This window comes from Podarcis muralis, chromosome 12 (genome assembly GCF_964188315.1).
Source record: "Podarcis muralis chromosome 12, rPodMur119.hap1.1, whole genome shotgun sequence".
Lineage (NCBI taxonomy): Eukaryota > Metazoa > Chordata > Lepidosauria > Squamata > Lacertidae > Podarcis > Podarcis muralis.
Genome location: NC_135666.1, coordinates 16,728,120 through 16,742,049, shown reverse-complemented (window position 1 = coordinate 16,742,049; position 13,930 = coordinate 16,728,120). Strand labels below are relative to the sequence as shown.

The following is a 13,930-nucleotide window of genomic DNA, read 5'->3' as shown; positions in this document are numbered from 1 at the left end:
CTCAGTTACCATTTCAAGTTAGACAGGTGCTGTGTGTCGTGATATTTAGGTACCTACAGGAGATACCTTTTCATTAAAAAAGGCTTCCACTGAGCTGTGACCCAGTCATCAATGGAATAATAATTGTACGCCTTATTTCATTGCATTTAGAACTCGTCTTTTTGTACTTTATCTCATTTTTATCTCACTGTAAACCACTTTGGTGGCTTCAGGCAGTGAAGCAGTTTATAAGATTATGAAAAAGAGCAATAAATAAATTTGTACAGTATGGACAGACAGCACCAACATGCACATCCAGTTTAGACTCCTGGCCTCAGATCGAGGAAGTGTCATGCAGAGAAGGCTGCTTCCATGTGTGGACCTCCTTAGTTGGATCAAGGAAAAAAGCAAAGGTGTGGAGCAGAGGAGGAGAATAAAATCAGGGGGGAAATCCTTACTTTCCCTCTCTGTGTCGCCATATTTTTCTGATCCCGACACTTATTTGTTTCCTATACTTTCAGTCAAGCATGTAGTACTGAGAGACAATGGCTGCATTTCCCAATTTGTCCCTGCTTTTCCCCTTGTCATTCCGCACTTTCCAAAGGAGTGTTCTCTCTCTCTCTCTGCATAGACCAAAAGATGGACCGTGGGGGCATACATATAACAAATGTGAACACCAACCTCATAGATAAAATATACTTTTGCTTCAACATAAATTCCCATACGCACTACTGCACGGACGGCTGCATTCATACCTGGAAAGGAGAAAGCAAAGAGAGGCAAGGTTAACATTGTTACCAAACAAACAGTAACTTGAAGTGTCTTTAACGATAAACAAACTGTAATTTTTAGCATGAAAGGCATATTACAAAACTAATTCTGATTGTGTCTGGAGAAAGGACACTGTGTATTGTAATTATACGCTTTGTTGCCATATATAGAGAGATTAATGAATGCTTGAAGCAATGTACTGCAGTTGACCGGCACAGGAAGCCCATGTAGAAATGTGCAGTCTCCCCATGAAATTCACGCGGCATCAAGGAATGGTTGAACATTTGTTGATGCAAAATTCCAGGATGCCCCAAAGACCCACAACCAACAGGAAACCATCACACCACCGGGCCTGCACAGTGCCAGCATGGACAGAGATAGAAGAGAGACAATTCCCTACTCAACCATGAAGCTCATTGAATGAGCCTGAGCCAATTACTACCTCTCACCTGAACTATTTCAACCAATAGTTGAATTCTTCATGTACATCAATCACCCTGAGCTCCATGGGGGAAGGAAAGATAATGAACAAAATAACAAGATCTCCTCCAACATTGCCCCATTTTCTTCAGTAAACTGCAAAATGTTCTGTGTGTGGTGTGACAAGTCACCATGTGTTTGCTGAATAACCCCAGGGCACAACTGTGAACCACAGATCTCTGCAGAATTTGGTTTTGAGTAGTCCTGACAGCAAATTTCCAAGAACAGCAATTTCCTTTAAGGACAAACTGAAGGGTAAGTGTAAGGCAGTATAATGATATTGCAATAAGTCACAATAAAGAATTTCAAATATCTGTGATGTGCTTTAATTTGCCCTGGATAGCACACAGTAATCTCTAAGTGGTGGAGTGCAGGATTACCCTACTGGGTATGAGGGTTACATATCAAGGAATTTGTAAATGGAACACAAAGGGATCTAAATCGGGAAGTGGAATGATGTAGATGACGGAGCTAGCGGCAATCATACTGTAAAATCTACACCAAATCCCCCTCCCCCCTTAGTTATCTTAAGAAAAAGTATTCCTGTCTGGCAGTATTCCAGAACACCACTCCAAACTCCAGCCTTACTGTGTGAATGGTACAGACCCAGTTAGGTTCATAAGAGCTTTCTTTGTTTGCAAGTTTCACTGATTAGTAACAAAAGGCTGTGCAAGCTACCATAAATTACTTGCTTATATCCTTGTTCCAAAAACTAGGGTTCAATACTTTAAAAGCTTCTTGTTTTACAAAGCATAAGGCAAACATAGGCTAGTGGTTCCCAAGCTTTTTTACAAAGGGGTCTGTAAAGAGAATTGTAACCCACTGCCCCAAATGAAAACTTTTTCCTGTCCTCTTCCCTGGATCAACATACTTTCCCAACAACTTGATGACCCACTCACAAGGCTCCAAAGATGAACCAATGGCATCACTGGAATCAACTGCACAAACCAGTGAACAAGATGACCCAAATACCTAATCCCATCACTGGTGATGAACATTAATATGGCCTGACTGCCTGTATGACAGCAACGTGCTATTGCCAAATAGGTAACTGGATCCATTCACCTTCCTGAACATTCAACTGTGGTTTTAATTGCCTGAAGGGATATTATGCACTGTAGATCATTTATGGCTTGGGAGCACAGGCCCACAACAGCAGAAAATAGATCTTCAGGGATCCAATACCAGCTTGTGAAGGACAAATGCCCCTTGTGCCCTGGCAAGGCAGCATGTCCAGCAGCACACAGTGCCCATCACACAAGTTCACAGAGAATGTGGGGTAGAGTCACACTAAAAACTGATGCAGACAGAAGTATATGAGTCAGTTGCCTCCCGTCCCTGAGTCATTTGGTACATGTAGAGAACCCTAAAATTATGACTATTTAAATACCATGATCAACTGGACATGTGTGAGCAGATCTAAACTTCAGCATGTGCCATGGCAAGACTATTCTTGCAACAATTCTCTCACATAATCTGGGGAGCACATGGTTCTGTGCCTTCAGCACAAGTGCACAGCTAGTACACATTCAATTATTCTAAAATCCACTGAGAATCAATGAGTTGACCAGAGAGGAGTAACCACATGTGGCCTGAAACAGAGATATCGGGGAGCAGCCAACATATGCCTCCTTTGGTGGGATTACAGTTCAGCTGTAAAGTTCGTGTCTCACATGAAGGAAGCCCCAGGCATCTCTAGTCAGCAAGATTTGGAAATACCTGGCTCGTTATAAGGTAGCTTTGTGTTTGTATTTGTTAACGGCCCCCTTGCACTCTCAGCGCTAAATGAAGAGAGGGGAAATTGTCTGACTACTGTTCTGCTTCAACAGCCTCATCAAAATTCCAGAGAAATTTGCCAGAAAATACTCACTCTGCCAAAGACTACAGCCAGAACCTAGGTTACTTATTTGTGAGTTGCATACGCCTCAGAGGTTTTTGGATCTTAATAGTCATTGAACTACGGTCTTTAAGTACACCTCCCATCGGTACTTAGGAGGTTCACCTGCCAAACCACTATTGACATCCAGATTTGAAAGTCACAACCTTGTAAAAAATTTCAGAGGGGAACCCTTGCAGTCACCCCCTCAAGAAAGCCACAAAATTATATTGGGGTACCTTAAGTACTAGCTAAATTTTATGATATATGCCAGGGTTAACCAATGTGGTACCCACAAGGCACTGCTGCACTCCAACCCCAATCAGTCCTAGCCAACAGGTGTACCAACAACACCTGAATGGTAAAATCCTGACTACCCCTGGCATAAGCTTTCATGAACTTAAGTCCACTTTGCCAATGTTCTACTTTGTATACCTAAGATTTCGCTTCATGCATTTCACCTTTCGCTTTCACCTAGCAATGAGATGGATTGAAGTCAGTGTTAACTAGAATTTAAGTGTATGTTAAGTAAACACACCTTTAACCTTTTACAGAAGCAGATTGATGATAATGCAGTCAACCTCAGCATTGCTGAGTGAATTAACACCTGCAGTTGGGCATGGAGCTAATCACAAGCTACAGTTATAGATAGCACAGATGTCCAGGCATTGGTAATATTAACACATGTAGTGTGTTAAAAATCCTTTGTCTGTATTTAACCCACAAGTGATGGCACTGAACTTCTTGATAAATTGTGTTTCAGCTGTTTCATGCTGTATTCTTCCATGTGGATTCCTTCATTGCAGAATAGCCGCCTGAATTAAGATCAGTTAGAAAGTGTCTTGGGACACCAAAACATTCTGCCACTGGGTTATAGATACTGTCATTTCTGTCCATTCATTGCTTTGCATAGAGACTGACCTATCTGGCCCAGTGTTAGAAACTGAGATGTGAAAGCAGGAGCTAAATGGCACCTTAATCCTAGGTTATAGGTGCCACAACAGAATGTCTAGGCACACTTTTTTTATAACAAGAATGCAAAGCTGAAAATGAATGAACTGCAGCTAAAATATTATGTTCATTTTTCACATGGTTTAGTCCTTCCCCTGCCCACCCTCCTAATATTCTTAGGAGGGTTTCAGAGAGTAGCTGGAAGTGGGGACGTTGCAGTTTTCATCTGAAATCTTAGGTGCCGTACTGCACCCAGAGCTCAGAAACTGCTCACGCTAATGAAATTCCTTGTCACAAAATGCGTCTAGAAAAATGGGTCTGGCCTATGCAGAATGAAGCAGGGCAGTGTGGGCAGATGATAGGTAAAGGTAAAGGGACCCCAGACCATTAGGCCCAGTTGTGGCCGACGCTGGTGTTGCGGCACTCATCTCGCTTTATTGGCCGAGGGAGCCGGTGTACAGCTTCTGGGTGATGTGGCCAGCATGACTAAGCCGCTTTTGGCTAACCAGAGCAGCGCATGGAAACGCCATTTACCTTCCCACTGGAGCTGTACCTATTTATCTACTTGCACTCTGATGTGCTTTCGAACTGCTAGGTTGGCAGGAGCAGGGACCAAGCAACGGGAGCTCACCCCGTCACGGGTGGGGATTCGAACCGCCGACCTTTTGATCGGCAAGTCCTAGGCTCTGTGGTTTAACCCACAGCGCCACCCGCATCCCTTGTGAGCAGATAATAGCATAGCACAAATCACCCTGGAAAATGAACAAGTGAAAGAATCCCTGATGTTGCAGATTACATTATTAAGTCTTAGGATAATTTTGCCACAGTAGCTAATTGGGCCTCAGTCCACGAAAGCTCATGCAATAACAACAAATTTGATAATCTTGAAGACACCACAGGGTTCTTTGTTGTCTTTGGCCTAGTGTGAATGCATTCTTCCCTAGTCCTCTTCCTGAACCCTCAATTACAGTAATTTGAATCTGATCTGATTGTTATCCAGACAGCTTGGATTATGCAGTTTCATGTTGCCTCCAACCCGAGGGAAGTCAAGTGCAGCCTTTATTCTGAGTGCTCACTGTGTGGGTGTAGGAGAAAATACAGCTCTGAATTCAGCGGTATCAACCTATTCGCAAGAATCCAGATCAATTCTCTCCAAACCAAATTTAAAACCTGCTGATATCTAGCCCTTCTGATGCAAACCATGTCAGACAAAACGGTTTCAGCCCCTATCCTGATCAATGGTGACGACTCAAATTTCAACAGCTCAAAATAATCAATTGCTCATTGATGTTCATTATCTATCAATAATCAGCCCACACCAAAGTCAAAAGAAAGGATCGGCCATATTGCATAATGCAACAGCGTGAAACACCATAGTACAGTGGTACCTCGGGTTAAGTACTTAATTCGTTCCGGAGGTCTGTACTTAACCTGAAACTGTTCTTAACCTGAAGCACCACTTGAGCTAATGGGGCCTCCTGCTGCCGCCGCGCTGCCGGAGCACGATTTCTGTTCTCATCCTGAAGCAAAGTTCTTAACCTGAGGTACTACTTCCGGGTTAGCGGAGTCTGTAACCTGAAGTGTATGTAACCTGAAGCATATGTAACCCGAGGTACCAATGTACTGAATTATATCCACTTGCAGGATCCCACTTGTACAACAGACTTCCACTAGCATGTATGGGGCTTTCCCTTCCTCTTCTCTGCCCCAATGACACAGTTCCTACCCCACCCCACAAAATCTGCTCCAGCAGGTTGAGGAATTTTCCAGAGAAGACTGAGAACGTGAAGGCTGCAAAAGGAGGAGAGAAGGAAAAGCCCGAGCACGCCTGCTGATGTGATGCTGGACCTCTCGGATAGTACCTGCAGGTCTCCAATAAAATGAGACAACACTTATTGTTTCATTTTGAACAGAAGCAATAAGGTGCTTTAATCAAAGCCATGCTGTATTTCAATAAAAATAGTATCAGATATCCTATAGCCATGATAATCTCATAAACCATGATTAAAGCTGCATAATTTATATTTCCCAAAGGGAACCCAAAATCTGCCTTTCTTAGTAAGTAGTGGCCTCACTTTAATGAATTTGTCTGGTAATCCTTTTTTATAATAAGCTTTCTCCCAAATTAGAAAAGTAAAACGGAATAGGTAGGTTAATGGGGTCCCTCCCCCCTGCATGCCTTCTATATTAATGAAGCTCGGCTGCTGATTGCTCTTGTTAGGTAACATGTCATTTTCAACTAAAATGAAGGTGTCCGGACAGATCTTCGAGCTGTTTCCTTGCAACTTGATTTCCCCTCCCCAATTATTTCCGAGCTATAGTTTAGTTACCAGGCCCTATTCTCTATTCCACTGCTCAGCCATGGAGGACCTGCAGCAGAAAACCATGGTGTCATTTCTGAGTGACTGCAGCTGACGCCTATATGTTTGAATCTAGGGACAAGATTTCTAGGCCATGGGATATGGCTTAAGCCCTAACACCTTCCTGCTTAGAAATAAAGCACTGTGTTGGATCACCCAGCTGGAACACAAGAGGTGCTAAATTCAGGACCATTTAAATGTGCTACGTGTTGGGTCAGACCAAAGGTCCATCAGGAGCTAACCACAGGCCTCCAGAAGTTCACAACCAGGAAACAAAGGCAATGGTCCTATAGTTTGTCATCAGCATAGCTCAGCTGGTTAGAGCATGGTGCTGATAACGCCAAGGTTGCAGGATCGTTCCCTATACAGTAGTACCTCGGGTTAAGTACTTAATTTGTTAAGTACTTAATGTTTTGGGACTACAATTCCCATGATCCCTAGCTATCAGGACCAGTGGTCAGGGATGATGGGAACTGTAGTCCCAAAACATCTGGAGGGCCGAGTTGGGGGGTGCCTGCTTTAAGTGCTTCCCTATTTTAAAAAGGCTCAATATTTGCACATTTACTTTCTATTTCTGTATATATCACATGGAAATGTTTCTTTATTTTCAGATTGCTCTGACCTTTAGCTGCAAGAAACACAGTTTGTATTTTATTGTTAGGCAAAAATAATGTTTAAGTGGTTGTTTCTACAGGCTCCTTTTACCAAATATATTCTCAAAACCATTTGGGTTGGATCTAGTCTTTGTTCCCACTGAAATTAAGAGGGTTAGGTATGACTAACATCAGGCTGGTTTCAATGGAACCAAAATTCAACTAACTCCAATCCAATGTCAGCTCTCAACACTTTTAAATGTCTTGTTACTTCTCAGAGAACCCAAGACTTTTGTCACCGTTCACATTTTCAATTTAATCTTGAAACTTCTAAGTTTCAGGCAACGAGAATATGCAGAGACACAGAGGAATGGTATTTTAGTTAGAGGGCTAATGAGAGGCCATGGAAAGCAAGGCTTTATTTTATTACCCTTGGTTTCTTTGCTGCCGTAATAGAAATTCAATTATATCTACAATAATGTAATTATCTTCTCATACACAGAAAACTATCCTCAAGCATTAACTGTGCTCAGTCATTGCTGCACAGCCACAGACATCAGATTTTAGCAGCAGCTTATGAGTATGCTGAGCCTTTTATTTTGGCTGCGAAGGAGTTTATAGATGGATACTGTTTGTTTGTTTGTTTGTTTGTTTGTTTGTTTGTTTGTTTGATGAATAGATAGATCTACTAGACGCATGACATGATAATGCAAAATAACTTACAATTCCGTACTATCAATTTTTACAACAACCTGTCCCCTTTAATTCAGCAGGACAAATACAGGAGTAAACACAGTGGATTTTACAGAAATAGTGGCATTTTAGTATAGGTAGGTTTTAGTGGTTGGTGAATTACAAAGAAATTTCATCCTCAACCACAGTATTTATGTCAACTGTTATAAATATTGCCCTATTCCCAATATGCGCTACCTAGCAATAATAAACTGTTTGCAAATGGACTTCTCTCAGCTCTGATCAGTTGATGGGCACTGAGACATCTCTTGAAGGGAGTTTGCGTAAGAGTTTGTACCAAAACCGCAAATGGACTTCAAATGCTAGACCCTTTCCATTTGTCGCCTGACATCAGAATGATGATGCTGAATTCTATCCGCTGTGAATATATCCCAGAGCATACCATAAGGAGCTGGTACAATTCCGGAATCTGCCCTGAGATACATTTTTTGCAGTGCCTGAAAAGGCAGCCTTGGAATGTCTCGCACATCATGAGCATACAGTACTGTCTTCACTTTCAGACAAGACATTGGCGAGTATTTTACTGAAAAGGAGCTATAGCAGTGTGCAGCTTAGAAAATATGCAGCCCAAATCATATGCATCCGTAATTGAGAGTCCTGCCAAAGTCAGTGAGACTTACTCCTAAGTAATTGTGTTCATGACAACATTCTTAATCCTCGCTTTAAAATATGAAGTATTCATATCTGTATGTATTCTCCAGTCTAGTTCGACACACATACAAAACTAAAATTCTAGGATTGTATGAATATACAGGAGCAAATAAGGAGAAATTTGATATAACAGAAATGTGCAAATGTGACGCTTAAATCAGTGGTTGACTTTCAGAGCAAGAATGTGCATTCAGTTTCAAATTTCCAGCTCCGATTAATGATGCGTACAAATGACATATCTCCGACTATAAAGCCTGTTGAAAGAAAAAGTTTGGGCACTGAAGGACCAGCAAACGAGGAAAAACTAGTGGATCTAAAGAGCTGCTTTGCATAAGCTTTCCTCTGTAACCTCCAACGTTGCAACTTTTAGTCAGAAGTTGCACTTGCTCCACCTTGTCTCAATGACCTTGAAAGATTATGACTCAAAGGCAACCAGTGCATGCTTACTCTCTCCTTCCGGGATGTGGATACAAAACCCTGCCTGTGTTTCTGTTTCCCTGGCAGGTTAATAAAACAGAAACACACACACCTACTTTTCCCAGAGGGGTCCCTTTAATCTCCCTCCAGAAAAAATAATCATTCCAAGTCTTTAGGCTGGATTCAGCCCGTGCTTTTCCCCTCCTGGAAGAAAACAAAAGGGTTTGGCTGATGTCCACCGCGTTTGCAATGCAAACTTTTCTTCTTCCCTCTTGGCTGTTCACATGCTACAGTTGTCAAGGGGCCATTTAGGTAACCAAATCGAGAGACAATTTCAGGAGAAGGTTTAAATGTAGCAATGGACTGCCTTGTGGCATAAATGTATTTTTCCTCTCCGTCTCTCTCAACCCCCGCCCCGCCGCTGTTGCCTTTCTTATATAAGCCCCAGTCACGCTGGAATGTGTGCCAGGGCTCGCCCTCCGAATGATGCAGTTTATTTCCTGGGAAAAACTAGGATTTGCCCTCCTCCTACTGCCCAGAGGCAGCACTTGAGTGTGGATTACTCGGGTTGCTACCTAGTCACCTTCTTTCGCCGGCATGACATGATGAAAGTTTAAGTAAGCAGAGAGAACGCGTGGAGGAGGGAGGGGTAATAATATTATTTGACCCCAAGTAGTTCAGTGAAATTGCTTCTGTGAAACTTAATACCACTTAAGAACCTTCCGTTTGGAAAGCTAGCTTCACAGCACTGGCGAGGCGACTGCCCTCTGCACACTCTCAGGAGAACGGTTTTCCTTCGCGTGTACTCAAGGAGAACCCGCAGGCTTTAGCTCCCGGTCTCAAAGCAAGCCCTGGTCCAGCCACTAGCTGATGGATGGGCAACGTTCCCGGTGGAGCAAGGCAGACGGGGAGAAGATGTGCCGCCGGTGCTTCCAACATGCGAGCGTGACGTACCGAGGCACAATCCGCAGCGACTCGCAAAGGATCACGTACACACTGGAGGCGGAGCCTGCGCCGGCCAGAAGAGCCCTGCCTCCAAGGATACCGGGAAGAAGGGCACGCGGGGGCCGCGAGCTACAAGCGGAGTCATAGAATAATCGAATCACAGAATCGTGGACTTGGAAGGGACCCCAAAGGCTCATCCAGTCTAACCCCGTTGCAAGACACGAATTACAGCTAAAGCATGCCTGACAGATGCCTATCCAAGCTCCGGTTAGAAACCTGCAATGAAGTCGGTGGGCTTTACTTCTGAGTAGACCCGTTGCACAGGGCATTCTCATCTAGTCCAACCCCCTACAATGCAGGAATCTCAACGGAAACTGCCGACTCAGTTAGTCGCAGGGGAGTGATCTTGAGCCGGTTCAGCCCTTAACGGAAATTGTGGCTCTTGATCGTGTTGCAAATTCCAGAGGTGTTAATCCTCCACTGCCTCCCGAGACAGACGGATGCCAACAGGAGCAGGCGAGGATCAAACTCCAGTTAGCTGCCGCCCAAGGAGGAGCCAGGCGTCTTTGCAACGCGATTCTACCACCCCCTGGAAATCCCATGCAGCCCTATTAGTCACCAGTTGCAACTGTTGGGGGAAGTTATGAATGAGACGCAGGGTGCTACCCTGGCCCTCGTTAGACACGTGCGTGATTCCCATGCACGTTTACCACCGCGCCATCGCCATTTCTTCCTCTTAGGGCACATGGTCAAGTTCGCTTAACCGCCACTGTCTTGGCCCTCTGAAGGCTCAGTGCATGATTCAAATTGTATGAATGCAGAAGGAAGTAAATCCAGAATTAACTGTCCAGAATTAACGCGTTCGTTGCTGGAAACCGCAGGAAGGGAGGGGTCTCAGGTCCTGCTTGCTGGTATTCTACAGGCATCTGTGAGAACAGGATGCTGGACTAGATGGGCCTCATCCAGCAGCCTGTTAAATTCTTAAGAATTAAAAATCGATTTCCTCTTTGGCCAAACACACAAGTCATACTACTATTTCCACTAAGTGGCTTGTTGTTTTTAGCCATATAAGGCTGTCTTTATATATATGTGTTATATAAAGTGAAGGGAAAGCCTGAGGATATCAGGTCTGGCAGAACCAAATACCACAGATGGTGGTATTTGACTAAGCAGACCCAGTGAAACCATTGAACACGACTAAGTTAGGTGCCTTAGTTTCAACAGCTCTGAAATGAGTAAGTTAGTTGAATACCACCCAGTGGGTTTCCTCTTCACTCTTGTAGCAGGCAGCCCCATCACTTCCAAAACCAGCCCAAACAACAAAGGCCTCCCTCGGCCTTTCCCCCTCCTCTGGTCTTCCCTCTCCTGCCAGAGAGGGGAAAGGCATCCTCATCTGAATGATAACCGAGTTCCCAGAGAGCCTGGCGGTGCTTGGTCCTTTAAGAGGAAGGTCACACGTTTGGGAATGTGATGGGAGAGGGAGGAGGAATGTCAGAAGCAATTCCCCCCCCCCCCCCCGAGTCTGTTTCAATCTCACTCCAAGCACATTTTTAACTCAACGTTTGCAAAAAGGTTTGGGTTTTTCTCCTGTTAAACTGGAGCTCAGTTCTTAGCTACTTTACCACCAGCAGAAAAATATAAAAAATAATAATCTTAGCTACGCAGCGCGTGCCCTCTTTTACTTTATCCCTCCACCACCTATGCTTATTCCTGCAATCTTCACCTGTCAGCACCCCCCACCAACCCTTCCCCCCCCCCCCCCTGCTCCTGCATATATGAATCCCCACTGCTTTCTGGCCCAGCCGTCTCACGTCCACTACCCTATGCCTTCTTAGGGACCCCTCCCTTTCCACCTGTAACGCTTCCAGTTTCTTTCCCGGAGCCATGCGTGCGCAGCTGAACCCTCCCTGCACGGAAACCACGTCCAGTCCCCTTTCAGGTCGTTCCCTGCTCCTCAAACCACCCCCCTAGAGGCATCTGGCAATGAGCTCCCCCCTTCGGTGGGGTTGGGCAGTGCGCATAGCATTACCCAATCCCCCCAGCAACAAAAATAAAATCCAGAGTAACTGTCTTACCTTGCGCATCGCCTCCGCTGGTCAACACCCCGATGGCTTTCCCTTTTCCGGAGAGATTCTCGAAGAACTTCTTGTCCGGCATGCTGTTGGAGGAAGGGATGAAGACTTTCGGGGCGGGATCCCGGGCGGCTTTGTCCCTGTCGCCGGGGGAAAGGAGCTGCTGGAGCGCAGGCGCCGAGCCCTGCTTTACTGGCGCGCCTTCCTTGGGTCTGGCTCCTTCGTTGGGGGAACGAGCCTCCCTGGGCGAAGCGGCTTCCTTGGGTCTGGCTCCTTCGGTGGGTGAAGGAGCTTCCTTGCGGGGCGCCCCTTCCTTGGGTCTCGCTCCTTCCTTGGGCGAAGCGACGGCTGCTTCCTTCGGCGAGGCGGAGCGCGGCGCCTCGGAGTGCTGCTGCTGCTGGACGGCACCCTCGGCCGGAGGAGGGCTGTGCACGGACTCCACGCGCAAAGTTTGGATTTTGAAGGAATAATAGACCTGGCTGCTTCCTAGATCACGGGGAGGAGGGAGGGGGGGAAGAGAAAGAGAAACGATGAAACCCGGCAGAGAGAGATGCTGTGCGTGCAAACCGGGCGGCGCAAAGCAGGAGTCCCCCTCCTCCTGCAGTGGCGACACGATATAGACTCTTCCTTCCCCTCTCGCCCTCCTGTGACAGCTCTACGCCAAGCAGCAGCAGCCCCGCCTCCTCCCCGGAGAAAGCCGCTTGTCGGCACTTTGACGGGCAGGAAGAAAGAGCCAATGGCGACGCGCAGGCAGGGGCGGGAGGTAGATCTTGCGTCGGGTTGCGAGTGACGTTGGGCTCGGAGGTGTAAAGATGCTTAGGTGGAGTGGAAGGGAGGATAACGCGTGGAGAGCAGAGAGGAGGGAAGAAGAGGGGTTGGGGGGGGGGAGTCTAGTGTGCCAGATTTACGTATAAGCTAAACAAGCTATAGCTTAGGGCCCCACTCTCTTGGGGAACCCCGAAAAAATTAAAGGGGAAAAACTGGATGTACATTTCCAAAATATAAGATAAAAAACAAATGAAATAAAACCTACATACAGCAACAGTGTTTTGTGTTGTGTAGGCTCCTATTATGTAAATAATGGGCCCCATCTGCTAGCCTGCTCCCTAAAATGTCACTGGTTTGCTCATTTCTATATACAGGGTGCCTACATTCTGCATGGACTGGTTGCATGGCAACATGTGCAAATGGCTTTTGATCCCTATTAGGTCCATAAATTGCCATATAGCATACATTCAACACCAAAAAACAGACAATTTGTTGTTGACAAAGGACAGCTGGAAATACAAAGGGTCCCATTACAGTGGTATCTCTGGTTGCGAATGGGATCCGTTCCGGAGGCCTGTTCACAACATGAGCAGAATGCAACCTGCGTCTGCGCGTGCGTGGGTTGCGATTTGCAACTTCTGCGCATGCACGAGCGGCGAAACCCAGAAGTAACCCTTTCCGGTACTTCCGGGTCGCCGCGGGACGCAACCTGAAAAGGCTCAACCTGAAACAAACGTAACATGAGGTATGACTATACCTTCAGTAGCTTAGGGCCTCATCAAACCTAAATCCGGCCCTGATCTAGTCCCAGGATCCTGGTCTCACAGTGGCCAGCTAGATGCCTATGGGAAACCAGTGAGGAGAATCCCAAGCCCAAGAGCACTCTCCCTTCCTGGGGTTTGTAGCAATTATTATTATTATTTATTATTTATACCCCACCCATCAGGCTGTGTTTCCCCAGCCACTCTGGGCAGCTTCCAGCAGAGTATTGAAATACAATGATTCATCCAGCATTAAAAGCTTCCCTAAACTGGGCTGTCTTCAGATGTCTTCTAAAAGTCCGATAGTTGTTTATTTCTTTGACATCTGATGGGAAGGTGTTTCACAGGGTGGGCACCACTACCGAGAAGGCCCTCTGCCTGGTTCCCTGTAACCTCACTTCTCGCAGTCAGGGAACCGACAGAAGGCCCTCAGTGCTGGATCTCAGCAACTGGCATTCAGAAGCATTACTGCCTCTCACTGTGGACTAACAAAGGTTTTGTGGCATAGGCTTCCTTCATGAACTTTGGTTCTGTTCCATATGCCAGATTTGAA

General features: G+C 45.6%; 1 protein-coding gene across 3 annotated transcripts in view; it reads right to left on the bottom strand.

Moving 5' to 3' along the window:
• PFKP (phosphofructokinase, platelet) overlaps window positions 1-12,503 on the bottom strand; it is a 54,309-nt gene extending 41,806 nt beyond the window's left edge. The window contains exons 1-2 of one of the 3 annotated variants that reach the window (XM_028750215.2): window positions 11,852-12,503; window positions 661-734 (exon numbers count right to left, since the gene is read on the bottom strand). In XM_028750215.2, the coding sequence (XP_028606048.2) occupies window positions 661-734; window positions 11,852-11,933 (156 nt within the window). In that variant the 5' untranslated portion in view covers window positions 11,934-12,503. The remainder of the gene's footprint in view (window positions 1-660; window positions 735-11,851) is intronic. The other 2 variants (XM_028750214.2, XM_077936766.1) reach the window with 2 other exon arrangements.
• Window positions 12,504-13,930: the final 1,427 nt, after the last annotated feature.